Source organism: Lontra canadensis, unplaced genomic scaffold (genome assembly GCF_010015895.1).
Source record: "Lontra canadensis isolate GAN:19392208 unplaced genomic scaffold, GSC_riverotter_1.0 scaffold107, whole genome shotgun sequence".
In the NCBI taxonomy this organism is placed as follows: domain Eukaryota; kingdom Metazoa; phylum Chordata; class Mammalia; order Carnivora; family Mustelidae; genus Lontra; species Lontra canadensis.
The window spans coordinates 1,793,997-1,818,985 of record NW_022631101.1 but is presented as its reverse complement, the minus strand read 5'-3'; the positions used below and the strand labels follow the sequence as shown (position 1 = coordinate 1,818,985).

Below are 24,989 nucleotides of genomic sequence, written 5' to 3'. Positions count from 1 at the left end.
ACTTGGGGACTGGAAGCAGGGGATGAAGGGAGACGATGCAGATCTAGGGAGACCCTAAGGTCTGCAGCCTGGATGACTGGGGGGATGGGAGCGTGAGCTCTAAGATGAGGACACAGGAGAGGAGCAGGACTTGGAGGAAGATGTCAGTTTCATGGTAGGACTTGTCGAGTGTGAGATGCCTCTGGGACATTCCGGTGAGAAATCTGAGAGACCACTGAGAATGGGTCTAAGAAGTTCTGTGATGGGGGCAGGGTGGCTTCAGCAGAAGTGAGGGGCAGTGGCAATCAGCAGGGGCTCCTGGGATCAGCAAGAGCTTTTAGATTACTAGTGGATCATTGGGACACTGCGGGCATTGTGGGGATCAATGAAATTCTGGAATCATAAGAGGGTGTTGGAGGACCAAGTGAGACTGTTGAAGACCGTGAAGTCATGGAGATACATACTGAGGGTTGGTGGGAAATGTGGAAATGTTTAGGGTTAACGTTAATCGGTAGTGGGTCGGATGAAGTCCTTGGAATTCTATGGAGACGCTGGAGATCTGCGGGATCTGGGGGGATCATCAAGGATGGGGGAGGAGTGTCTGGAGATGCCATAGCCCGTCACGAATTTTAAGACGTCAGTGGGAAACACCGGAGGTCAGGAAGGTGTATGTTGGGAGTCTAAGGAGGTGCTGGAATCACTGGGGTCATCTGTGACGTGATGGTTATGAACCAGGCCTTCTCTTGAGGGTCCCTCCGTTGCTAGGCAAACCGTTCCCAGGGCACCGTTGCTAGGGATTTGGGCTTTTCCACGACCCCGCCCATCTCCCTCTGCGCCGCGCCCTCAGCCAACCACACGTCGGTCGCTGGCACAGAGGCCACGCCCATCTGTCGGCCCGCCCCCAGCCCCAGAACCGTTACCAGAGCGACGGCTGGAGCTCATCCCGCCTCCCGACCCTGTTGCCAATCGAAGAGGCGTCGCCTGGGTGACCACCCCACCCCTTCCGGCGCGGGCCCGAGGCTTCCGGCAGGGGGCCCGGCGGCGGGCGGCGGTCCGGCAGCGGCGGGGCCGGGGCTGGGGGCGGGGGGCGCCCAAGATGGCGGCGGGCGGCGCGGAGGGCGGCTCGGGCCCCGGCGCCGCCATGGGGGACTGTGCGGAAATCAAGTCACAGTTCCGCACCCGCGAGGGCTTCTACAAGCTGCTCCCAGGCGATGGCGCCGCTCGCAGGTCGGGTCCGGCTTCCGCCCAGACCCCGGCGCCGCCCCAGCCGCCGCAGCCCCCGCCTGGCCCTGCTTCCTCCTCCGGCCCCGGCGCCGCGGGCTCCGCTCCGTCCCCACCGCCTGCAGGCCCGGGACCAGGGCCCGCGCTGCCCGCCGTGCGCCTCAGCCTCGTGCGCCTCGGGGAGCCCGACGGCGCCGGGACCGGGGAGCCGCCCGCCACGCCCGCAGGGCTGGGTGCCGGAGGAGACCGCGTCTGCTTCAACTTGGGCCGCGAGCTATATTTCTATCCGGGCTGCTGCCGCCGCGGGAGCCAACGGGTGAGCGGCCTGCATCGTTGTGGCCTCGGTGCTGGCAGAGAGGATAGGGCCCCCCTGAGGTGATCCAGAAGTGATAGAAGGGTCCCCGAATGGATTTGGGGTTCTGAGATGGGCATCCTCGATGTGACGGACATCCCAGGGGGAAGGGTGCCCAGAAGTAATGCAGAATTCTAAAAGGGGGGGGGTCTGGGAGGGCCTCCGGGGTGCTGGCCCTCCTAGAGGTGATGGAGAATCTTGAGGTCATGCGAGATCCCTAGGTTATGCTTGGGGGTTCTGGAGTGGTATTTTGGGGAGATTCTGAGATGCCATGGGACCCTCCGTGGTTCTGGGTGGTAGGGAATCTGCCCGTGGTGGAGAATCCCTAGGCGATGCAGGCTTGCAAGTGATGGAGGAAACCACCCCCCCCCCCCCCCCCCCCCCCCCCGCCCCCGGGTGTTGCAAGTCTGGAGGTGGTGTGGGGGCTGAGGGGGATCTTGAGACTTTGAGAGCCCAGAGGTGAGGATGATTGTGGAATTGATGGGGCACTTAGAGGTGATAGAGATCCTGCAGGCATATGAAGTCTTAAGGAACACTGGGGTTCTGGGGATCATGAGGGACCTGGAGGGAATGACAATCTCTGAGCTGATGGGGAGCTGGAGGGGATAAGAGCCCAAAGGGGACATCCTCAGGTGTAATGGGTATTTCCAGAGCGATGTAGGTCCCAGAGGGGATGAGACCCTTGAAGGTTATGTTGGTGCCCAAAAGTGATGGGAGACCCTGAGAGCCCAGAGGTGGTGAAGGACCAAAAATGTGGGGGACCAGGAGGTTTAATGTACCCATGAACTGTGGTGGGGGTCCTGAAATTTAGGGACTCCAAAGTAAAGAGAATTCTGGGATGTTGGGTGTTAGAGTCCTGGCGATTTGCGTAACCCTGCGTTTGGGGGAGCTTGGAATATTGAGGTGCCAAGATCCAGGGCGAGTTCCTGAGTCTGTGTGCCAGGACTGGAAAGAAATTGGAGCTCAGGGACTGTGGGGACCCCAAGCCTTGATACTGCAGACAAGAGTGTCCCTAAAGTTAGGGAGTCCGACTCTGGGGGGAGGCACCGTGGCCTCATGTGAGGTGGAGGTGGGGCACCTTCCTGTCTGTTTTTTCTTTACTGGGTCTGTGATTGGGTCCTCCTTCCTGTCTGTGGTTGCCCACTTCCCTTTGGGATTTAACCCTCCTTCCTTTTAGTGGTTTCCCCCAACCTCAACACCCTCTTCCTTCCTCTCAGTGGTAGGAGCTATTAACTCCTTTTCTCCCACTGCTCAGTCCATTGACCTCAACAAGCCGATTGACAAGCGGATCTACAAGGGCACCCAGCCCACCTGCCATGACTTCAACCAGTTCACTGCTGCCACAGAGACCATCTCCCTGCTGGTGGGGTTCTCCGCCGGCCAGGTGCAGTACCTGGATCTCATCAAGAAGGACACCAGCAAGCTATTCAATGAAGAGGTGATTATGGGCCTAGAACAGCTCCCCCCTCCCACTCACCACCTGCACACCATTGCCGTGAGACTGCAGCTGCCTGGGGAGCAGTGGAGGCCTGAGAGGGGCAGGAGACAGGAGAGAGGGGGACGGACTAATGGATATATGGCTGGGGTCTCAGACAGTAGCTAGTGGGGTATCAGCTCATAAAGACAGCTGCACCTCCCATTCTTGGGGCCTCTGTTGTTAGCCCTGTGCCAAACACTTTGCTCCTTGCGTTTTCCTCCATGGGTTAGGGATTGTGGTGCCCATGTTGCAAGGGAGACAACCGAGCCTAGTTCCTGGTTGGGACTTGTTTGAAGCCAGAGCCCTTGATCTTCACATTCTGGGCCTGTGAGCATCAGATTGAGATCATTGGTGCGCCTTTGAGTCATTGTATGGTTTTGGGGAGGTGACTATCCCTCCTGAGCCTCACTTTTACTTCTCTGCAAAATGGGATTGTCATCCCTGCCTCATGGGACCATTACTACGAAATCGGATGTGGAAATGGCTTAGTCCTGGCTAGACCTGGTGCCAGAGGACATGGCAAGGAACGACCTTATCCATGGGTGGAGGCCGCTCTTATCCTCTGGCTTTTTCTCTCTGTTCGGAGGAAGTGTTCCACGTACACAGAATGCGTGAATGGCAGAAGGGAGCGAGGGTAACAACAGTGAACGGATTAAAAATTCACCAGCTCGTCCATTCACAAAATACGGATTGAGCATTTGGTCTGTGCCAGGCGTTCTAAGCACCAGGGATCTCACATCTTAGCAGAACAGACAGAGGGCGGTCCCTTTGTGGAGCCTTCATCATCTAGCTCCGGGAGCAGACAGTTATCAAATAAGTATGCTGCATGTCAGAAGGTGGTGAGTGCCACAGAGAAGAATCCAGCAGGGAAGGGGGATGCGGAGTGTGTGGTGGGGTTTAAAATTAAGTAGGCTGGGAAGGCGTCACTGAGGGGGGTGACATTGAAATAAAGACCTGAAGGAGGCAAGCAAGTTATCAGGGGAGGACATTCTGAGTAAAGGGAACAGCTAGGACAAAAGCCCAGAAGCAGGACAGCAGAAGGACTGTGTGGCCAGAGCAGTTACTGATGGGGAGTGTGGGAGATGGGTCCCGAGAAATAACTGGGAGGCATCAGCCCCTGGAGGGGCTGGAAGCTCATGGTAAAGACTTCAGCTTTCAGAGCATTTCTTGACCAGGGTTCATCTCAGCCAGAGAACACAGAGATGATGTGATTCTTTTCCAGCTTCTCTCCAAGAATGAGAAGCAACTGAGATGCCCGGGGAAGAAGTTAATTCATTGTGTACAGTGAGTGCCAGGGGGCCTCAAGGCTCAGTTCTCTCTGGAACCCTGCTTGAGAAGGGCTGCCATGCTGTGGGGTTCGTTGGGAGAGGAGGGCAGGTTCTGGGTATCAGCAAAGGATTGGTTCTGAGTTTCGAGGGGGAAAGGAGCAGAGGCGCATGTGCAGCTGGCAGGACAGGGCTGTCCCTCGTGTGTCGAGGAAATCGTTTCCAGGCACCTGCTGTGTGCACAGGTCTATGCTCTGGCGTTAGAGCAGTGAACCACATAGACGAGTTTCGCTTCCCTGGGGGAGCGGATGTTCTGTGAATCGTTCTCTTGTGAAGCCTGAGGCATTAAAGACAGAGGAGACGGTTAGACAGGTGAGGAGAGTTCTCTGAAAGGCAGGACTGTCTCCTTGCCAGAGACGGGACGCCAAGACCCCGGGGCTGCCTCACAGGCCGCCCTTCTTCCTTTGCATCCCTGTGGCCCGCTGTCCGGCCCTTACCCTCGGAGGGGAGGGGGGCTGTCCGAGGAGGTCAGGGCCGCGTCCGAGGGCCGTTTGGGGGAACCGGCTCGGGGAGGAGGTTGGCCAGGAACGGGCCGCCTCCCCCAGCCCCTCCATCTTTCCCGGCAGCGGCTGATCGACAAGACAAAGGTGACCTACCTGAAGTGGCTGCCCGAGTCCGAGAGCCTGTTCCTGGCCTCGCATGCCAGCGGCCACCTGTACCTGTACAACGTCAGCCACCCGTGCGCCTCGGCCCCGCCCCAGTACAGCCTGCTGAAGCAGGGCGAGGGCTTTGCCGTCTACGCCGCCAAGAGCAAGGCGCCCCGCAACCCGCTGGCCAAGTGGGCTGTGGGTGAGGGGCCCCTCAACGAGTTCGCCTTCTCGCCCGACGGCCGGCACCTGGCCTGCGTCAGCCAGGACGGCTGCCTGCGCGTCTTCCACTTCGACTCCATGCTCCTGCGCGGGCTCATGAAGAGCTACTTTGGGGGCCTGCTGTGTGTGTGCTGGAGTCCCGACGGCCGCTACGTCGTGACAGGTGGCGAAGATGACCTGGTCACCGTGTGGTCCTTCACCGAGGGCCGTGTGGTGGCCCGGGGCCACGGCCACAAGTCCTGGGTCAACGCCGTGGCCTTTGACCCCTACACCACGAGGGCCGAGGAGGCGGCCGCAGCCCGTGGTGACGGGGAGCGGAGCGGAGAGGAGGAGGAAGAGGAGGAAGAGGAGCAGCCCGATGCGGGGGGCACGGGCTCCGGGGGGGCAGCCCCCCTCTCCCCACTGCCCAGAGCCGGCCCCATCACCTACCGCTTCGGCTCAGCCGGCCAGGACACGCAGTTCTGCCTGTGGGACCTCACCGAAGACGTGCTTTACCCCCACCCGCCCCTGGCCCGCACCCGCACCCTCCCTGGCACGCCTGGCACCACGCCCCCTGCTGCCAGCAACTCCCGGGCCGGCGAGCCTGGCCCCGGCCCCGGCCCCCTGCCCCGCTCCCTGTCTCGCTCCAACAGCCTCCCGCACCCGGCAGGCGGTGGCAAGGCCGGCGGCCCCGGTGCCACAGCCGAGCCGGGCACACCGTTCAGCATCGGCCGCTTTGCCACGCTCACACTGCAGGAGCGGCGGGACCGGGGGTCGGAGAAAGAGCACAAGCGCTACCACAGCCTGGGCAACATCAGCCGGGGGGGCGGCGGCGGCGGCGGCGGGGGCGGCGGCGGGGACAAGCCCAGCGGCCCTGCTCCCCGCAGCCGGTTGGACCCAGCCAAGGTGCTGGGCACCGCGCTGTGCCCGCGCATCCACGAGGTGCCCCTGCTCGAGCCCCTGGTGTGCAAGAAGATAGCCCAGGAGCGGCTCACGGTCCTCCTCTTCCTGGAGGACTGCATCATCACCGCCTGCCAGGAGGGCCTCATCTGTACCTGGGCCCGGCCGGGCAAGGCGGTGAGTGGCCCCACGCCAGCCTCCCCAGGGCCCAGGGAGAGGCGGGCGTCAGCAGGAGGGTTTGTCCCAGTCGTAGCCTTTAGTCCTGTGGGATGAGGGGAAGCCAGGGAAATCTTAGCGTCCCAGAGCAAGGCTTCTCAGATCTTAAGAGTACCGGGCTTCTAGAACTCTCTGTGGCAGCAGAGAGAGAGAGAGGGTTGGGTGGAAGAGAGCTGGGAGTGCTGAGGACCGTGGCCAGCTAGCTGAAGGGCGGCCAGTGGGCCCAGCATACCCAGACCTTATCACTTGTCACTCGAAGCCAAATCTGGGTTTCTAAGGGACATGAGGATTTGTGAGTTGTGAAACCCTTTGAATAATGCGGGTCAAATTCTGTGGGCAACACTGAGCCTGTGGGCCCACTTTCTGGCCTGGATCTCAGACTCTGGATCTGAGCCCACCTCTAGAGTCCCAGCTTTTGGAATCCCAGCTTGGGTTCTGGGGCTGCTCCCTGTGCGACCTTGGGCAAGTTGCCGCTCTTTGCTGACCCCTTGAAGGCGGGTGGGAGGTGGATGGGTCCAAATCCTGGGATAGCTGTGGGGTTCAGGAAGGGCCCGGTGGGGAAGATCCCAGTGCGGGGAGCGTGGGCCTAGCCCCTTCCATCTTTGGAGCTCTTGTCTTTAGGGGGCTCAGCTCCATGGGGTTTGGGCTTGTGTGCCCGGGATGCTAGGTCTAAGGCCCAGGGAGGGAGTGGTTTTAGAACTATAGGGTCTCGAATCCTTAGAACATCCTAACAGTCTCAGAGGCAGGGTCTTTGGGATTTGGGGAGTCTGACGAGTCCTGAAAGAGACCCCTCTATCTCCCTAGTTCACAGACGAGGAGGCGGAGGCCCAGACAGGGGAAGGAAGTTGGCCCAGGTCACCCAGCAAGTCAGTGGTAGAGGTAGGATTGCCCCTGAGTTCTCTCCCCTCACCTCCCCAGTCAGAAAGGACCCCCGAGTTCCCCCCCTCCTCTCCACCCCTACCCCCCTCTCTCTGCTCAGGACCACAGGAGGACTTTAATTATGGTCCAGGAGTGCCGCCTGCAGGGCCGGGGATGCTAGCGGGACTGGGACCTAGAGCAGCGGCCTCTGTCTGGGGGGCTCTGGGGTGGACTGAAGGGCAAGGCCAGGGTGGCAGCTGCCTTGGGGAACTCCAGGCAGGCTTCCTCCCCACGGGACAGGTGGAAGCCCCACGCAGCCTCTAACCTTCCTATCTCCTCTGTCCTCTTCCCCAGGGCATCTCCTCCCAACCAGGCAACTCCCCGAGCGGCACAGTGGTGTGAAGCCACGGATGTCCGGGTTCCCAGCCCCCACGCTCCCTGCCTCCTAGCCGTATCCCTCCCGCTGACCTCACGGATCAACGTATTAACAAGACTGACCATGGTGGAGGGACTGCTCCCGTCCCTTGTCCTGCACAGATTTGGGGGGGGGGCAGAGGGTCTCCCAGACCGGCCCAGACACTCGGGGGGATGTAGTGGCCCGTGCGGCCTCAGCCTTGTCCCCACCCACTGCCAAGTACAATGACCCCTTCCTCTGAAACATCAGTGTTCGCCTCATCCCTGTCCCCAGCATGTGACTGGTTGTTCCTGGGGGAGAGACTCCCTGCCCATAAGCTCTGCGGTGTGCCCCTTGTCCTGGGGGCAGGGCAGGGGTGGCCCACCCCTCCCCTGGCCTCCACCCTGCCCTTGCTGTTGTTTGTGCTTTTGAAGAGTGTTAAATTATGGAAGCCCCTCCGGGGCCCTCCCTGTCCCCCAGGACCTCTTATTTATACTAAAGTTCCCTGTTTTCACAGTGTCTCTGTTCCCTTCCGGGAGGTGTGGAGGGAGTGTGTGCCCTTTTGCTGCAGTCCTAGAATCCAGCTACTTCCACCAAAGGAAGAGTTTGGCCCTGCCTCTCCCTGACCCCGTCCCCTCCCTGCTCTGTTCTCACCGCAGGAGGAGCTGAAGGCCTGAGGAGGAACTCAGGGCGCACAGTGGGCCGGCCCCCTGCCTGCCAGCCCTCCAGCCCTGAGCCCTGGGCCCCCAAACTCTGGAGGAGAAAGGGCCGCCAGGGGCCCCTTCCCAGTTTGAAAGTGCTTGAACTATCCAGATCAGATATGGAGGGGGGCTGCCCGGATGGGTCCCCAGGTAGCTCCTGAGGTGCTCAGAATGCGCCCCAAGTCCTGGCCTCCTGCTGCCTCAGGGCTCCTGGCTCACAGGGCGCCAGCTGGAGACCACGGTTTCCTCCGGGAGCGGGAGCGCTGTCCGCCCCTGCCGGGAACAACGAAAATCCCTCCTGGCTGGCGCTCCGGAGCTGCAGGGAGGGGTGTCTTCCCCCTCTGCCCTCCACCCCCCGAAATGTTTCTGTTTCTAATCCTGGCCTGGGCAGGAATGTGGCTGTGCGGCCAGGTCCAGGGAGCTATTCTGGGGGCTCCTTTGCCTCCCCCAGGCTTTGGCCAGTGGGTCACCCCCGGTCCTGGCTCCTGAGGGCCTCCCTTCCCAACTCTCTCACCACCCCTTCCCCACCTCCTGCCAAAAAAAAAAAAACAAAACCCAGTCAGTGTAAAGCAGAGGCCCTGAGGGCTAAATTTAAACTGTCCCAAAGTCTGAATCCCTGGCTGAGTCACCCTTGAAGCTGCGCTGGCCTCCTGCCCCCCCCCCAGTCCTCCCCCTTTCCTCCCCCACCCCAATTCCAGGGCTTGAGAGGGGTGTTACCCGATCATTCTGAACCTCAGTTGGCCCCCTCGGGATGGGAGGGCTCATCTTTGGCCTCTGCCACACCTGTAGCTCCCTCTGGGCTCCGCCTTTTTGGGGGGCAGGCATGGTGCGAGAGTTGGGATTCTCCATCCCCCCATCTCACACTGACTAGTCCTGAGGGGCCCTGGTAGGAGGGAGTTGGGGGGCCTGGCTCTGGAGGGGTTAAGGCCGGGAGGCGGGAGGGGGCTGGACCGAGGGGTGGGGAGAAGGGGAGGAGGCCTCAGCAGAGAGAGAAGTGGCCAGAGAGGCCCAGGGGACAGCCAGGGACAGGCAGACATGCAGCCAGAGCCCCGAGGCCTGGACAGGGGCTGCCGGGCCCCGTGACGGGAGGACCCCGAGCCCCTGGCCCGGGGAGGGGCCATGGTGCTGCCTGTCCAACATGTCAGCCGAGGTGCGGCTGAGCCGGCTCCAGCAGCTGGTGCTGGACCCTGGCTTCCTGGGGCTGGAGCCCCTGCTCGACCTTCTCCTGGGCGTCCACCAGGAGCTGGGGGCCTCCGACCTGGCCCAGGACAAGTATGTGGCCGACTTCTTGCAGTGGGGTGAGTGCCTGCCTGCATGCGTGCCCCAGATTGGGGGGTGGGGAGGGCAGGGCAGAGGCTGGAGATGAGGAGAGTTGGGGGCAAGGTAGATGTGGGAGAGCCTCCCACTCAGGAGCCCGAAACTTGGTCCTGGGTCCTAGGGTGCCATGCCCCTACCCCTGAGCCACCCTGGCAGGGCAGGCCAGGCTCAGCAGAGGGTAGCACAGGCATGGCTCAAGAGCTGCGACCCGGGAGCCGTGGTAGGCTGGACGGGACACAGCTTCCCGTGGTCCTGCTGTACCCCCTCCCCAAGGTCTAGGCCTAGGGACATGCTGGGAGCCCCGTGTCCTGGGACCACCCTCACACACGCCAAAATGGGCCCCATGGCTCTCCATCCTGGTCTCCCAGAGCACAGGGGCAGGCAGAAGGGACAACATGGGGCAGCTGCCAGGGGCGCGGCCAGTGGGCAGGTGTTCGGCGCCAGCCTCTCCAGCTGCCGCAACAGGTGCCCAGGCCCTGGGGGAGAACCAGCTCTGCAGACAGGCGCCACCCAGCACCCCTCCACCCCCTGGATGCCAGGGGAACAATTTAGAGTTCTCCTGGGTGTGCCCATTTTCTAGGATCTGGCCACCCCCCCCTTCCCAGCCCTGGTCCATCTAGTCTGCATGGGGCAGCCTTGACTCCCCTCCAGCTCCCCAGGTCCCCCTTCTCATGACTTCTGACCTTCCGGCTCTTGCACAAAGTCCCTTCTGGCCAGGTCTTCCCCTGGAGACCAGTCTGGAAGGCAGATGCTTCCACCTCAGCCTCTGGCCTTGTCTGCCTCTCTCTCGGTTTTCTCTCTCCCTGACACCCTGCCACTCCGTCCCTGCAATGGCTTGTCCCTCAGTGGCTTGCGCTTGGTCGCTGGGTCATTGGTCACTAGTCTCTGTCTCTCTGCCTCCCCCTCTCTTCCATTTCTCGTGTTCATCTCTTTCTAACCCAGGCCTCACTCCTGTCCCTCCCATTTCACAGATAGGAAGGTGGAGACCAAAGGCCAGGCCACTCAGCCCCTGGGAGAACTTTCTCCCCGCCTCCCCCGGGCCCTTATAACTCTCTGGGCCCTGATTTTGCAGAGTGGGAAGTTCAGCTGGCTGGGTAAACTGAGCCTAGAGCTGGGGGGCAGGGGTCTGGCTCTCCTGTAAGGAGCACTCCTTTTGTGGCCTGAGCAGTATTCTGCCGCCCCTCCCCTGCCAGGCCGCCGGGGCGGGGGAGGGGACCTGGGTTCCTGCTGCCTTAAAAGGGCTCAACGTCTTGGCTCTCTCCTCCCTCCCCTGTCCTGGGCCCTGGCTGGTTCTTCCCTGCCGGCCGCGCTCTCCCCGAAACTCGTGGGGTTCTGTCTCTCGCTGCCTTAGCCCACTTTACCTCCCCTTACTCTCACTTGAACCCATCCCTCTCTCTGTGTTGCCTCCCAAGTCCCCAGCGTCCTCCACTTCCCGGGCCTCCCTCTCCCTGTGCCTCTGCATTCCCTCCGCCAGGCCCTTCCCCTCCCAACCTGCCCTCTTTGACATTCCTAGCTGTAGGGCTCCGCCAGACTCTTCACGCATCTGAGCCATGACCTCCCCACCCATAAATGAGGGGTGACTGAAAGAAGCCTTCTTCCCCGAGTTGAGGACAGAGCAGCGAGTACACTAGAGCCTGGAATTTGGATCCACGCTGGCTTTGTCTTCCTCTCCTGTTCCCTCTGGGGACCCCATCCCCAAATCCAGTGTTTCCCAAAGTGTGGTCCAAAGCCACCAGCATCTAAACCTGGAGGTGCTGGACTAAACTGAGTGTTCCAGGACGGGATCTGAGATGGACTGAGAAGCCTGGGGTGGGCCTGGCAGGCATTCCCACTCCCAGCCGGCAGACGGGTGAGGCCCGAAGCTCGGGGGGCCCTAAGGACGGGGCCTCGCATCATCTTCTGTTCTCCAGAGCCTCCCTTTCCCAGAGCCCGCCCTCTCCATCTGCACCCACTAGAGCCCTCTGGCTCAGTGTCCTTCTTTAAAAGGGGTTCCTCAAGCATCCCACCTTTTTTTCTGTAGGAGGGGAGTTCAGGGGTCCCCAGAACTCACAATGTTTTTGTGGGGAAGCCTTTGGGAGGCTGACAGTCCTAGGAGAGAGAGAAGAGGAGAGAACAAGGGACCGAGGAGGCCGTGGGACAGAGACCGGGGGCTGGGGGTGGAGTGGAGGGAGACTGAGGGGCAGAGGGTGGGACTTCCTCCTGTCTCTAGTGTCAGTCCCAGTTACCCTCGGTTCTCACCTCCCCCGCCCCCCAGTGGAGCCCATCGCGGCGAGGCTTAAGGAGGCCCGTCTGCAGAGGGAGGACTTCGAGATTCTGAAGGTGATCGGACGCGGGGCGTTCAGCGAGGTGAGCCTTGAGCGGCGGCTGCAGTTAGCCGGAACAGGGGACGCGACTTTTCGTGCAGTGGGCGGGACCCAAGGGTTTGGGGCGGGACCTTAGAAATTGATGAATGACTGAGTTGAGAAAGCCTGCACCCGTCGGGCGGGGGCGGGGCTTGAGGGCGCTGGGCGTGGCGTTAGTAGTGGGGCGGTGCCACGAGCGTGTTAGGGGTGGAGTCCAATCTGGGCCAGCCCCCGTGTTTCCCCTTACACCTCCGCCCCCGGTCACCCCGTTTCGGCCTTCAGGTGGCGGTGGTGAAGATGAAGCAGACGGGCCAGGTGTATGCCATGAAGATCATGAATAAATGGGACATGCTGAAGAGGGGCGAGGTGAGGGCGGGGGCCGGAGGTGCAGGGCGCTAGGGTTACCCACCCCCGCTCCGGCCCCCGGCCGCTTCAGTACCTCTGGGGGCCCCGCAGGTGTCGTGCTTCCGCGAAGAGAGGGATGTGTTGGTGAACGGGGACCGGCGCTGGATCACAGAGCTGCACTTCGCTTTCCAGGATGAGAACTACTTGGTGAGCCCCAGACCCGGGAGGACTAGGGAGACGGACTCCGACCCCGAGGCTGTCAGTGAACGTCGCGGGGTCAGGGGGAAGTTCTAGGCTTGGGGAGCTGCCTCGAAATGGCAGCAGCGTCTCTGGGTGTGGTAGGAATTGGTCTTCCTTTCCCGGGATGGGAGATGTCCCTCACCGCTCTTTTCCCAGGCTGATTCCAGAGGACCCTGTAAAGATGCCACCATCGCGGGTGGGGTGGGATCTTTCACCTGGACTGCGATAGCTCTCTACAATCTATCGGGGGGCCCCTGGGCAGGGTATTTAGGCTGTGTACTTTGGGCACTGGGAGCTCTCTGGGCTCTCTTTTCCCTTCTCTCTTTGGTTTTGGGGAGGAGTGTCTCTGGTTTGGCCTGGAAGATCTCTCGGGCTCTCCTTGGGCTGGGACTACGGGGCCTCTGCCCAGGGATGGGGCATTTGCGGACAAAGACATAGTCTTCGTCCCGGGCTATCAACAGTCAGCGACGAGGGGTGTGACTGACTACCCCCCGCCCCCCGCCATGTCGCGCCCCCTGCCAGTACCTGGTCATGGAGTACTACGTGGGCGGGGACCTGCTAACGCTGCTGAGCAAGTTTGGGGAGCGGATCCCGGCAGAAATGGCGCGCTTCTACCTGGCTGAGATTGTCATGGCCATAGACTCGGTACACCGGCTGGGCTACGTACACAGGTGGGCGCAGTGGGAGCTGAGGCCGGGGGCTGAGGCCGGGGCCCAGAGAAGGAAAGCAAAAGTTGCACCCAGGCAGGGAGCAGGGTACCTCTAAGGTTGGAGCCCAGAGGGGGCGAGGCCGGGAGAGGGACCTCACTGGTGGGGGCCACTGGGGACAGGGCCAGAGGAGTGGGGTTCAGATTTCAGAATCCACTAAGGGGGAGCCGCAATTGGAGAGCATGGTCCCTAAGAGGGTGGGACCCGAGGCCGTGCTGCCTGGAGGGGTGGAGCCTGGTGAGATGAATGGAAGGAGGCTCACTTATTCCACTTGCCCCTTCCGTTTGCGCAGAGACATCAAACCCGACAACATCCTATTGGACCGCTGCGGTCACATCCGTTTGGCCGACTTCGGCTCCTGCCTCAAGTTGCGGGCAGACGGAACGGTGAGCGGTGCGGTGCGCCGCTTCGGGCAACTCGGGCCACCAAAGACGAGTGGGGTCAGATGGGGGGACCGAAAGTGCAGTGTGGCGGCGGGGCTGAGGCGCACAGGTAGAGTTAGGGTGAGGGCACGACCAGATTTGGAGAGGGAAGGAGGAGGGCACCCACGCCTAAATTTGTGAGTGGCTTGGGGTTAGCACACACGAGGGGAGGACTACGCCTTCGGGGCGTGGTTGAGAGGGGCGGGGCCAGAGCCCGGAGGGGCGGGGCCGAGCCCAGCTCTGCACCTTTTGGCTCAGGTGCGGTCTCTGGTTGCTGTGGGCACGCCGGACTACTTGTCCCCCGAGATCCTGCAGGCGGTGGGCGGCGGGCCCGGGATGGGCAGCTACGGGCCCGAGTGTGACTGGTGGGCGCTGGGAGTGTTCGCCTATGAGATGTTCTACGGGCAGACGCCCTTCTACGCCGACTCCACCGCTGAGACCTACGGCAAGATCGTGCACTACAAGGTGAGCCCGGCCAGAGGAAGCCCTGGTCTCCCTCACACATCCTGCCCGGCTGACATTCCCCGTCCTCCCTCTCCCTCGGGCAGGAGCACCTGTCTCTACCACTGGCCGATGGGGGGATTCCTGAGGAGGCTCGAGACCTCATCCAGCATCTGCTGTGTCCCCCTGAGATGCGGCTGGGCCGGGACGGAGCAGGTGATTTCCAGAATCATCCTTTTTTCTTTGGCCTTGACTGGGACGGTCTCCGAGACAGCGTGCCCCCTTTTACGCCGGATTTTGAGGGTGCCACTGACACGTGCAACTTCGATGTGGTGGAAGACGGGCTCACTGCCATGGTGAGCGGGGGCGGGGTAGGTACCTGCGACCACTGCTGGGCAGAGGGTATCCCACCCCCGCCAACCCCTCATCCATAAAGTTGGGCTTAGAATAGTACCCATCTCCTGGGGTCTTGAAATCATTCCTCCCCCCGAGCCCGGGCTCTATGCCCCCCCCCCCCCCAGTGCTGGGAATCCAGTGGTGACCTGGACTCACAATCCAGTGGGGGAACACAGACTGGTCCCCAGACAACGACTCCCCAGAGAGTTCGGAGATGAGACTGGGAGGACGGGGGTGGGACTCTTGACCCAGCATGGAAAATCTTGGAGCGCTGCCTGGAGGAGGCGCTATTTGAGCTGAGGCCTGGAGGATTAAGAAGTGAGAGGCAGGAAAGCACAGTGGTGTGAAGGAATCTCTTTTAGGCCACCTCTGTCTCAACTGTGACACAAGCTGTCCTGAGCGCATGTTCAGCCTGGGTGCCCTTGTGCCAGGTGCTGCTGGGGACACACGGGGACCAAGCCAGCTCCAGCCCCTGGCCTCTTGCCCTCATCCACTTACAGCCCGGGAGAAGTATGTAATTACAGTGTGGGGAGTGCCCCAAGGGGAACCGCAGGATACAATGAAAGAAGATGAGGGAGGGGCCACTTGAGATAGTGGGAGCAGGTATTTAAGCACAGACTGGGAAGGGCCCAGGGACCAGCCCCGAGGAGCACAGGTCACCCACATCTGTTTCTCTTGTATAGGAGACGCTGTCAGACATGCGGGAAGCCATGCCACTGGGGGTCCACCTGCCCTTTGTGGGCTACTCCTACTCCTGCATGGCCCTCAGGTAGGCGTGGCCCCAGGGCACCCTGTGAGTAGGCCGCAGGTGCCAGCCTCCAGAGGCCCAGGGAGGGGCACCCAGTCGTATTGCAGGATTAATCTTGGAACCTTCCTGCCCTGGGACCACAGACTATTAGGATTCCAGAGATGTAGGACCTTAAAATCTCAGACCATAAGTATTGTGAAATTTTAGATTCAGTTTTAAAACCTCAGAGCCAGACTCGGCCTTCCGGAATCTTCCAACCTTCCACTTTCAGATTTCTAGTATAGTCATGGGAACTCTGAATCTTAGAAAATAAGTTTAGAATTTCTAAATTGATCTTAAAAGAATACAAACTTACTGAATCACTCTTATAACCACAAAGCCTTTTAAATACATTAATTATACAAACAGTACTTTGCTTGTCACAAGTAAATTAGAAAATGCGGACAAGGAAAAGGAAGCCTAACATCAGGGACGGTCCCTAGCTCATATATGCGCGCCCACATACTTGACAACTGTGAGAACATGACGTGGACTAACCTGTTTAGTTACTGGACAATGTATCGCAAATGCCATTTCCTTTTCTTTAAATTATTTTTTTAAATTTAAAAAGATTTTATTTATTAGAGAGAGAGAGAGAGAGAGAGCGTGCACAAGCACAAGAAGCTGGGCGGGGCAGAGCGAGAGGGACAAGGAGACTTCCCGCTGAGCAGGGAGCCCCATGTGGGGCTCGAACCCAGGACTCTGAGATCATGACCTGAGCGGAAGGCAGAGGCTTAACCGACTGAGCCACCCAGGCGCCCCGCAAATGCCAATTCTTGCCATGAATGAACAAGAGCCTGAGCCACAGAGCATGTGCTCCTCACCGGGCGCATCGGGACCCAGCTGTCCGTCTCTGTTGTAACCCAGGCTGGATGAACAGCTGCGGCGGGTCAGGCTCGCCGAGGCTCACCAGGCCCTTGCAACCAGTTTCCACGGGACGGAGTGTTGGGTTGGAGGGGATATCCACTTTTATGGCAATTTCACATTCCCAGGGGGGGTGTGACCCCCTCCCAGCAGCTGGGGATGGCAGGGGCGCTGATGACCAGAATCACAGTCCTGGGATCCCACACCCAGTCTCAAGACCGTATCTTTGGAGGGGGCTGGAGTCGGGTGGGGCACTCCTCACCGTCCTGACCTCCTAAGGAGAGGGGTCTGCAAAGGTCACATGGAGAGGGAGGACATAAGCAGGCCCCAGAGCATGGGTGTCTGGATCCCAAGATCTTCCAGAAGGTGCAGAGGCCGGCTCCCAGGGCCATGAGGCCATGCGAAGGGCAGGCCTTTACTAACAAGAAGGGGACCTGTCACACCAAGCTGGCAGTTAGTTCCCTTCTCTCTGCCCTTCCCCTCCTCACACTAGGGGGGTCTTCAGGGTCTGGCTCTCCCATGACCATAGGAGAGGAAGTCCTGGCTCTAAACGCAAGGGACGGGCAACCTCCCGAGGGGGCCCAGCTCTCCCTCCCCTTGCCCTGCTCCTCTCCCCAGGGACGAGGAGGTCCCAGGCCCCACAGCCATGGAACTGGAGGCCGAGCCATTGCCTGAGCCACCTGTGCAAGCAGCCAGCCCGGAGCCCACCGTGCCCCCACCGGAGGAAACAGTGAGTCTTTGGAGGAGAAGGTCAGGCACGAAGGGGAGAGAAACGCAAGGGCTTCCGGGATCTTGTGTGCTGTGGAGTGCTAAGCTCTCTGGGAGCTCACTTGACAGAAAGGGACAGAAAACAAAGTAGAGACAAAATTACTTCAGTCAGAAATGATCCCTATGAAGAAATGAAAACAGGCCATTGTGTTTGGGAGGAGAGGGCTCTGGAGAGGGGCAAGCCCAAGAGGAGGAGGAGGAGGAGGAGGTGGAGAACAAGGAGGACCATCCCTGGGAAGAAAAGTACCTACTGGTCAATTCCAGGCAAAGGTTTATTCTGGAAAAGGAAAGGAGGGTAGTAAGACTGACTGACTTATTCCAGGAGGAGGGGCGTGGAGAATGAGGGGAGGGGAGACTGAGGCCAACAGGAAACCAGCCAAACAGGGAGGCAGGCCTTCCCCTGAGGGCTCTGAGGGGCTGGAGAGGAGGAGAGGGACGTGGTCAAACTGGGTGTGGGTGGTAGGTACAGCCCTTTGGTTCCTGGGTGGAAGAGCCCAGACCAAAGGCAGGAGACCAGGACAGGGGCTGGGGTTAGTTAGGGAAGGAGGAGATCTGGGTCACTGCACGAGCTGGGAGGATTCCCAGAGATCTAGAGGACAAGGAGGGAGGCATCCCCAGCCTAGAACCTGGGCGCAGGTCTTGGGTGCGGCAGGAGCCGCGAGCAGCCCTAAGCGCAGTCCCGCGCAGTCCCGCCCGCAGGCTGAAGCGGCGATTCCGGAAGCCATTCCAGCCTCGGCGGAGGCCCAGGAGGCCCGGATGACGCTGCGGGAACTCCAGGAGGCCCTGGAGGAGGAGGTGCTTACTCGGCAGAGCCTGAGCCGGGAGCTGGAGGCCATCCGCACAGCTAACCAGAACTTTGCCAGGTCGGGGTCGGGGCGCCCGGGTCCGTCCCTGCGGTCTGCAGCCCGTCTCGCTCGGGCCCGGGAGGGCTCACGGTCTTCTGCTCCCCGCAGTCAGCTCCGTGAGGCCGAGGCCCGGAACCGAGACCTGGAGGCGCACGTCCGGCAGCTGCAAGAGCAGATGGAGCTGCTGCAGGCCCGGGGAGATGCAGGCGAGTCCCTCATGCGTCCCCTTTCCCGAGGGCGACGGGGGGAGGTGGGCCGCGGCGTGTGTGGACACCTGGGGGCGGGCGAGGGGCCCAGGCTGGGGCACGCCGCGCCACCGCCCTCCTCCGTCCCTCCACGCGCCCTATGCCTCTCTCTTCTCCTTCCAGCTGTCACGGGGGTCCCCAGTCCCCGGGCCACGGATCTACCTTCCCATGTAAGACCCCTCTTTTTCCCCTGTATCAAGCCTTTTAGCCCCTCTGCAGACCCCGCCCCGTCTCCCCGCCCAGATTCAGGGATCACCCTAACTCTTGGGGGTTCCAGACAGCAAACACCCTCCATTCAGCCCCACGTCTACCAGATACCCCTCGGTCCAGGCCTCTAACCACATTCCGTCTAGGCTCTCCCTCGATTCCTTCCCCGACTCCCTCCGCTGTCTCTCGCCCCCTGCTGAGGGCGGCCGGGCCGGGCTGGGCTCCGATCGGGTCACCTGTCCCTTCTCTCTCCAGCTAGATGGCCCCCCGGCCGTGGCTCTGGGCCAATGCCCGCTGGTGGGGCCAGGCCCCATGCACCGCCGCCACCTGCTGCTCCCTGCCAGGGTACGTCCGGCTGCTCACGCCCGCCCGCCTCCGCGCCCCCTCCTCGCTCCACGTACCCCCAGGCCGCCTCTGCTTAGCTGCGCCTCTGTCGCGCGGGGCCCGCAGCGGGGAGGGAGGATGCCCGGGCAGCCAATCAGCAAGGCCGCTAGGAAGCCTCCAGTGGCGAGTTCGGACAAGACTCGAGGCTTGCCAGCGGACCAACCGCCGCTGCCCGCGGGGGCGGGGCAGAGTGCAGAGAGGATGGCGGACCCACCTATGGGAGTAGGCGTGGCGAGTCCCAGGAACCAATTGGTGTGCCGTGTCGCGGGGACCTGATCCCGCCCTCTTGTCCGCAGGTCCCTAAGCCTGACCTATCGGAGGCGCGTTCCCTGCTCCTGTTCGCCGTTGCTCTGGCTGCTGCCGCCGCCTTGGGCTGCACTGGGTTGGTGGCCTACGCCGAACATCTCGCCCCGGTCTGGCGCCACCCAGGAGCCGCCTTCGCCCCCTGAACCCTAGAACCCCAAGCCGGAGGGTTGGGTGACCTGGGCCATCGCCCAGAAGCCGCTCCCGCCGCCTCCGCGTTCTCAACGCTCCAAGCGTGGGTCTCCACCCCAGCTCCAGCCCTGTGATCCGGGCCCGCCCCCTGGCGGCCGGGGAGGGAGGAGCCGGGCCCGCGGTCGGAGCTCGGCGCTCCAGGAAGGCTTGTAACCGGGGGGAATCGCAGACCACTTCCTTCCTGCGGCCTGGCTGAGGCCCCGACATGGATGGGCAAACTGCCATCTAGAGAAGGCAGCAGGGCCAGGGCTCGGCCATCAGTTTATCACCCTCCCCGCCTCCCCACTGCCCCTACCCCGCCCCCATCGGCTCGCAGACCACAAATCCTTCTGCATGAGGCCCCGCTATCCCGGGAACGTCCTCTTCCCGCGGCGAACGTCTAGTGCGAGCTCCGCCCGCCCGCTCTCTCGGGAACCTTGTGCTTTTGCCAGCCCCGCTCTTTCGGGGACTCCCGCGCCCTCCTCACGTGAGCTGCTCTCGGAGCCACTGCAGGCTCCGCCCGCCTCGGCAGTTTGGGTATTTATTGACCTGTCCTCCGACCCGCTGACAGGCTCCAGGACCCCAGCGCCCTAATCCACGTTTGGGATGCACTGAGACCCCGACATTCCTCAGTATTTATTGTCTCTCCCCACCTAGGACCCCACCCCCGATCCTCGCGAATAAAAGGCCCTCCCGTCTGCCCAAAGCTGGGAACTCCAGGGTGTCCGCTCTCTTTGCGTTGTAGGAAGGCGGCTGCTCAGGGGGCTAATCGGAAGGCGAGTGGAGGTGGCCAATGGCCTGGCGGGAAGCTAGCGGGCCGCAGAGCTGACGAATCAGGGCTGGGGTGGGGGGTGGGGACGCCGGGAGGCGTGACCTCGGCATCGGGCCAATAGGAGATGGCTAGCGAGCCACCGGGAGGTACCGCCCCCTGTCCAGCTGTGGCCCAGCTGTGCCACCCGCTCGCCGGGAAGAAGGGGGCTGGGCCGGCAGCGCGCGCGGCCATCCTCCTACCACTGCGCCTGCGCTGGCCACGCGCCTCCGTTCCAGGGACTTGCTCAAGAAAAGTTGCTGCAAACTTTCTAGCCCATTTCCCCCGCCCCTTCTCCCGGCCAGACCCGCCCCCCTGCGGAGCCGGGAATTCCGAGGGGCGGAGCGCAGGCGGAGATGGGGAGTGGGGGGGCCTTCAGAGGACTCTGGAGACGGAGGCGTGCAGAAGCTTAGTCTCCGGGCGGAGGTGGCTTCGCGCCCTTAGCCCTCCCGGACGGCCCGTTACCTTCTCCGTTGTCCCGATGGGGAAACTGAGGCCCTGAGCCTGAGGCACACGCGGGGGGAGGCAAAAAAGCGCGGCCTGAGGCGGAGGGAAAACAAAAGGAGAATCACGGACAGACGGGGAGGGAGGCGGGCACTCACACAGACACTGGGACCGAGACCCAAGTGGAAAGCTGGGCCTGGCATTGCTGGGGGAGACGCGGGGTCGGCGCGGGGGAGAAGATCGGGAAACGCGAAGGGGAGGGCGGAGAGGGGGGACGGGCTGGGGAGGGGGTTGGGGAAAGCCCGAGGGAGGAGGAGAAGGAGGGAGGAACTTCCCAAAGTTGCAAAACATGGCTACCTTGCCTGCGGAGCCGAGCGCGGGGCCGGCGGCCGGGGGGGAGGCGGTGGCGGCGGCGGCGGCGACCGAAGAAGAGGAGGAGGAAGCGCGCCAGCTCCTGCAGACTTTGCAGGCGGCCGAGGGTGAGGCGGCGGCCGCGGCCGGGGCCGGGGCGGGCGAAGCGGCGTCGGGAGCGGAGGGCCCGGGATCCCCGGGCGTCCCCGGGTCGCTCCCCGAGGCCGCTGCCGAGCCGCCCACGGGCCTCCGCTTCTCGCCGGAGCAGGTGGCGTGCGTTTGCGAGGCGCTGCTACAGGCGGGCCACGCCGGCCGCTTGAGCCGCTTCCTGGGCGCACTGCCCCCGGCCGAGCGCCTACGTGGCAGCGATCCGGTGCTGCGCGCTCGGGCCCTGGTGGCTTTCCAGCGGGGAGAGTACGCCGAGCTCTACCGGCTGCTCGAGAGCCGCCCCTTCCCCGCCGCCCACCACGCCTTTCTGCAGGACCTCTACCTGCGCGCGCGCTACCACGAGGCCGAGCGGGCCCGCGGCCGCGCGCTGGGCGCAGTGGACAAGTACCGTCTGCGCAAGAAGTTCCCGCTGCCCAAGACCATATGGGACGGCGAGGAGACCGTCTACTGCTTCAAGGAGCGCTCCCGCGCCGCGCTCAAGGCCTGCTATCGCGGCAACCGCTACCCTACGCCGGACGAGAAGCGCCGCCTGGCCACGCTCACCGGCCTCTCGCTCACGCAGGTCAGCAACTGGTTCAAGAACCGGCGACAGCGCGATCGGACCGGGGGCGGCGGCGGCGCGCCTTGCAAGAGGTGAGGGGAACCCGGGCGGCGCAAGTCCTGCTTTCCCGGGGACGTGGTACCCACCGGCCTCCCTCTCCCCCATGCCCATGGCCGGAGTCAGCGCGCCGAGCTCCTGGGACACCTCCTGCTCACACCGTCAGGTGCTCCCCCTCCCCAGGGCGCGGGGAATACGTGTGGATGGAACAGGCACACGCCCCCGGCCCTGCCCCCGACCCCGCTGCTCCTGTCGCGGAGGTTGGGAGACCTCATCCCTCTGCACCACCCGGAGCTCCGTCCCCAGTCCCATCCGCGTTCGTGGCTGGGGGGAGGCAGTGAGAAAATTGGCGGGGGGGGGGGCTGTGGAAAGGGGGACCGGCCCTTGTCTGCCCACCCCGCGCGGGCCTTTCCCTGGCTGTGTCTTTTCCTCACCCCCCCATCCCCCTCTCGGGGCCCAAACAGCGTGGTCCGTCGTCTGTCTTTGTTGTGAAACGTGAACCTTCCCCAGCTCCGGTTTCCCTGTAACCCAAGCCCTTCCCCTCCCACCCTGCGCGCCGGCCTCTCACTCCCTTTTCTGACGCCCGGCGGGGGTTGGGGCGGGGGAGAGGCCCCGGGAACTGAGCAGGCTGCCGCCTCTCCACTCCGGGAAGACGCTGGGCTGCTTTCAGCCCGACCCAGGGGACCCAGGGGACGCTGTGCTGCCCAGTGCTCAGCCTCGGCCCGGAGGCCAAGGCGCTGGGAGAGGAGGGCCTCCTCCCTCCGATGGGGCCAGCTTTAGCTTTTATGGAGAGGTATCAATGCTGGACTTGCAGAGGCTCCGTCCTTGGGGGTCCCTGAGTGGTCTCAGGACGTTTTATAGTCCACCCTCACGCTTTGTGCTGCAAAAGTTTGGGCTGGGGCAAGGTGGGGAGGGTGCAGTCCGCCGGCGCCCCTGCAGGCGGCTTGCTGGCGGCCAGTGGGGAAACGGGGCGTCCAGGGCTACGGCTCACAATCCTTTCTCTGGCCAGCGAGTCTGACGGGAACCCCACCACCGAGGACGAGTCCAGCCGCAGTCCCGAGGACCTGGAGAGGGGAGCGGCTCCGGTGCTTGCGGAGGCCCCCGCCCAGGGCTCTATATTTCTGGCCGGGGCCGCCCCTCCTGCGCCCTGCCCCGCCTCCTCCTCCATCCTGGTGAACGGGAGCTTCCTGGCCGCGGGCAGCTCTCCCGCCGTGCTCCTCAACGGCAGCCCCGTCATCATCAACAGCCTGGCCCTCGGGGAGGCCTCCAGCCTGGGCCCCCTGCTGCTCACGGGTGGCAGTGGCGCCCCTCCACCGCAGCAGCCCACGCCCCAGGGGGCCAGCGAGGGCAAGACCTCCCTAGTCCTGGACCCTCAGACCGGGGAGGTGCGGCTAGAGGAGGCTCAGCCCGACGCCGACACCGCTGAGACCAAGGAAGCCCAGGTGGCTGCCTCCGGGCCGGCTGGAGAGGAGGCTGCTGGGCCTCTGCCCCAGGTGGTGCCCGGGCCCCCACCGGCCGCCCCCTTTCCTCTGCCCGCAGGACCCGTGCCCTCTGTGGCTTCTCCGCAGGTGGTGCCCCTTTCCCCACCCCCTGGGTACCCTGCAGGCCTGGGCCCCACATCCCCACTGCTGAATCTGCCCCAGGTGGTGCCCACCTCGCAGGTGGTGACCCTGCCCCAGGCGGTGGGGCCGCTGCAGCTGTTAGCCGCTGGGCCAGGCAGCCCTGTGAAGGTGGCAGCCGCCGCGGGCCCTGCCAACGTGCACCTGATAAACTCCGGGGTGGGCGTGACGGCCCTGCAGCTGCCCTCGGCCACTGCCCCAGGTACCTCCCGCCTTGCTGGGGCCTGAGTGATGTGCGGGGGGGGAGGCTGGGAGGTTGGGCAGCCCATCCCTGGCACAACCCGAACCTCCAGAGCCAGTCGGCTGGCCTGAGGCTCCGGCCATGCAGACACAGCCCCCATCCCGAAGCCCCCCCACCCCGATCTCCCTGCGGGCCCTGTGGAGCACCAGCTTCACCCCGCGCCTGGCCCATCTCTCATTCCCACAGGAAACTTTCTCCTGGCCAACCCCGTGTCCGGCAGCCCCATCGTGACGGGTGTGGCCGTGCAGCAGGGCAAGATCATCCTCACGGCCACCTTCCCCACCAGCATGCTGGTCTCCCAGGTCCTGCCGCCTGCCCCCAGCCTGGCCCTGCCCCTGAAGCCAGACCCGGCCATTTCAGTGCCCGAGGGAGCCCTACCGGTGGCCCCCAGCCCCGCACTCTCGGACATCCATGCCCTGGGCCCACTGTCTGCGCCGCAGCCGCCACCACCGCCTGTCCCTGCTGCCGCCGCCGCTACCAGCCTGCCCTTCTCCCCAGATTCCTCCGGCCTCCTGCCTGGCTTCCCGGCGCCCCCGCCCGAAGGGCTCATGCTGTCACCCGCAGCCATGCCCATCTGGCCCGCGGGACTGGAACTGAGCACAGGCCCGGAAGGGCTGCTGGAAGCCGAGAAAGGGCTGGGGACACAGGCCTCCCACACCGTGCTGAGGCTGCCAGACCCCGACCCTGAGGGTCTGCTCCTGGGGTCCACGGCAGGCGGTGAGGCCGATGAGGGGCTGGAAGCAGAGCCCAAGGTTCTGACCCAGCTGCAGTCGGTGCCTGTGGAAGAGCCTTTGGAGCTGTGACCCCCCCCCCCCCCACAGCCCCCCGGGCCTCATCGCCTCTGCTGCCAATGGTGCTCGAGATCCAGGACCGCCTGGGCCGTGGGGCTGCTCAGACACCATCGCTGTGAGCCCAAGATTCTACCCATGGCGTCCACCCCCGCCCCAGGCTGCGTAACCTCTCCGAGCCCTGGAGGTGCCAGGGGGACTCGCCCCTGTCCGCTCCCGTCCAGGAACACTGTCCTCTGGATCAGGGCCCTCTGTTACAGCCCTCTCATTGCTCTGTGTGCCCAGATACGCAGGGAGGTTTGGGGGTCCTGACTCGGGGCTGCCACCCCCAACCTGGTACTAGCTGTGAGCCGAAAGCTCGGCCACATGGCTGATTTCCAGCCCCCTGAGCCCTCCCCCTGTCACTCCCTCAAACACTATTAATAGCTCCGCTGACGTCCAGTGTTCTCAGAACCACTTGGAGTCAGAGGGTGGAGGCCAGGCGGTCCTGTGCCCCAGACCGATGGAGCCTCGGGGCTGGGCCCTTCCTGCTGAGAAGGGAGGCAGGTGCGGGGAGGCCTGGGGAAGACCCCCTCCCCGGACTAGAGCCCTCATTCTCACATCCGGCCCCAGACCAAAGATCCCCTTCACCCCTGGGGCAACCCTGACCCCTGTGTCTAGTTTGTATCAAATCTTTATTTTTCTAGGACATGTTACGCCTCTATTTCAATTAAAATAAAGTTAACAGACAACTAGACCCTCCAGAGGTGTGGGCTACCTTCTGCGTTACTTGCCCGAAGGAAACACTGAGCCAGAAAAAAGCCTGACCTGAGATTCTGGTTTTCTGGCCACCTCGGAGCCAGAGGTGGAGGTCAGCTCCTCGAGGCCGCTTGGGAAGGTGTGCTTTCGCCAGGGCAGGCCCTGGGGCCTCCAGATGGTGCAGGAGGAGCCCCCACCCAGGGAGGAAGCAGGGGACCAAAGGAGCCTGCCTTTCTTTC

General features: G+C 63.0%; 3 protein-coding genes across 4 annotated transcripts; all 3 read left to right on the top strand.

The window, feature by feature from the left end:
• Window positions 1-1,022: 1,022 nt before the first annotated feature.
• Window positions 1,023-8,024, top strand: DMWD (DM1 locus, WD repeat containing). 2 transcript variants are annotated; one of them, XM_032839092.1, is made up of 5 exons: window positions 1,025-1,516; window positions 2,808-2,990; window positions 4,921-6,219; window positions 7,063-7,137; window positions 7,471-8,024. In XM_032839092.1, the coding sequence occupies exons 1-5, from the start codon at window positions 1,076-1,078 to the stop codon at window positions 7,516-7,518; spliced, it is 2,046 nt and encodes a 681-aa protein (XP_032694983.1). In that variant the 5' UTR covers window positions 1,025-1,075; the 3' UTR covers window positions 7,519-8,024. The 2 variants fall into 2 exon arrangements, with proteins under 2 accessions (XP_032694984.1, XP_032694983.1); XM_032839093.1 differs by lacking the exon at window positions 7,063-7,137 and having other exon boundaries at window positions 1,023-1,516.
• A 1,159-nt stretch (window positions 8,025-9,183) lies between these two features.
• DMPK (DM1 protein kinase) lies at window positions 9,184-19,701 on the top strand. The gene is given in 17 exon segments (XM_032838875.1): window positions 9,184-9,509; window positions 11,783-11,874; window positions 12,153-12,236; window positions 12,327-12,422; window positions 12,978-13,126; window positions 13,455-13,548; window positions 13,843-14,049; window positions 14,133-14,381; window positions 15,105-15,190; window positions 16,691-16,802; window positions 17,540-17,703; window positions 17,794-17,891; window positions 18,054-18,100; window positions 18,393-18,410; window positions 18,412-18,447; window positions 18,450-18,482; window positions 18,818-19,701. Coding segments are annotated over 17 exon segments (1,878 nt in total). The 5' UTR covers window positions 9,184-9,349; the 3' UTR covers window positions 18,971-19,701.
• An 814-nt stretch (window positions 19,702-20,515) lies between these two features.
• SIX5 (SIX homeobox 5) lies at window positions 20,516-24,749 on the top strand. The gene is made up of 3 exons (XM_032838874.1): window positions 20,516-21,399; window positions 22,374-23,185; window positions 23,411-24,749. Exons 1-3 carry the CDS (start codon window positions 20,597-20,599, stop codon window positions 24,025-24,027), a joined length of 2,232 nt encoding a protein of 743 aa, XP_032694765.1. The 5' UTR covers window positions 20,516-20,596; the 3' UTR covers window positions 24,028-24,749.
• The last annotated feature ends 240 nt before the right edge of the window (window positions 24,750-24,989 follow it).

Excerpts from the sequence above, each read along its gene's own strand:
- SIX5 (XM_032838874.1), top strand. The coding sequence starts at position 20,597 with ATGGCTACCTTGCCTGCGGAGCCGAGCGCGGGGCCGGCGGCCGGGGGG. Across the intron at positions 21,400-22,373 it reads GGCGGCGCGCCTTGCAAGAG|CGAGTCTGACGGGAACCCCA; the intron begins GTGAGGGGAACC and ends TTCTCTGGCCAG. Across the intron at positions 23,186-23,410 it reads GCCCTCGGCCACTGCCCCAG|GAAACTTTCTCCTGGCCAAC; the intron begins GTACCTCCCGCC and ends TCATTCCCACAG.
- DMWD (XM_032839092.1), top strand. The coding sequence starts at position 1,076 with ATGGCGGCGGGCGGCGCGGAGGGCGGCTCGGGCCCCGGCGCCGCCATG. Across the intron at positions 2,991-4,920 it reads GCAAGCTATTCAATGAAGAG|CGGCTGATCGACAAGACAAA; the intron begins GTGATTATGGGC and ends CTTTCCCGGCAG. Across the intron at positions 7,138-7,470 it reads CCAGCAAGTCAGTGGTAGAG|GGCATCTCCTCCCAACCAGG; the intron begins GTAGGATTGCCC and ends CCTCTTCCCCAG.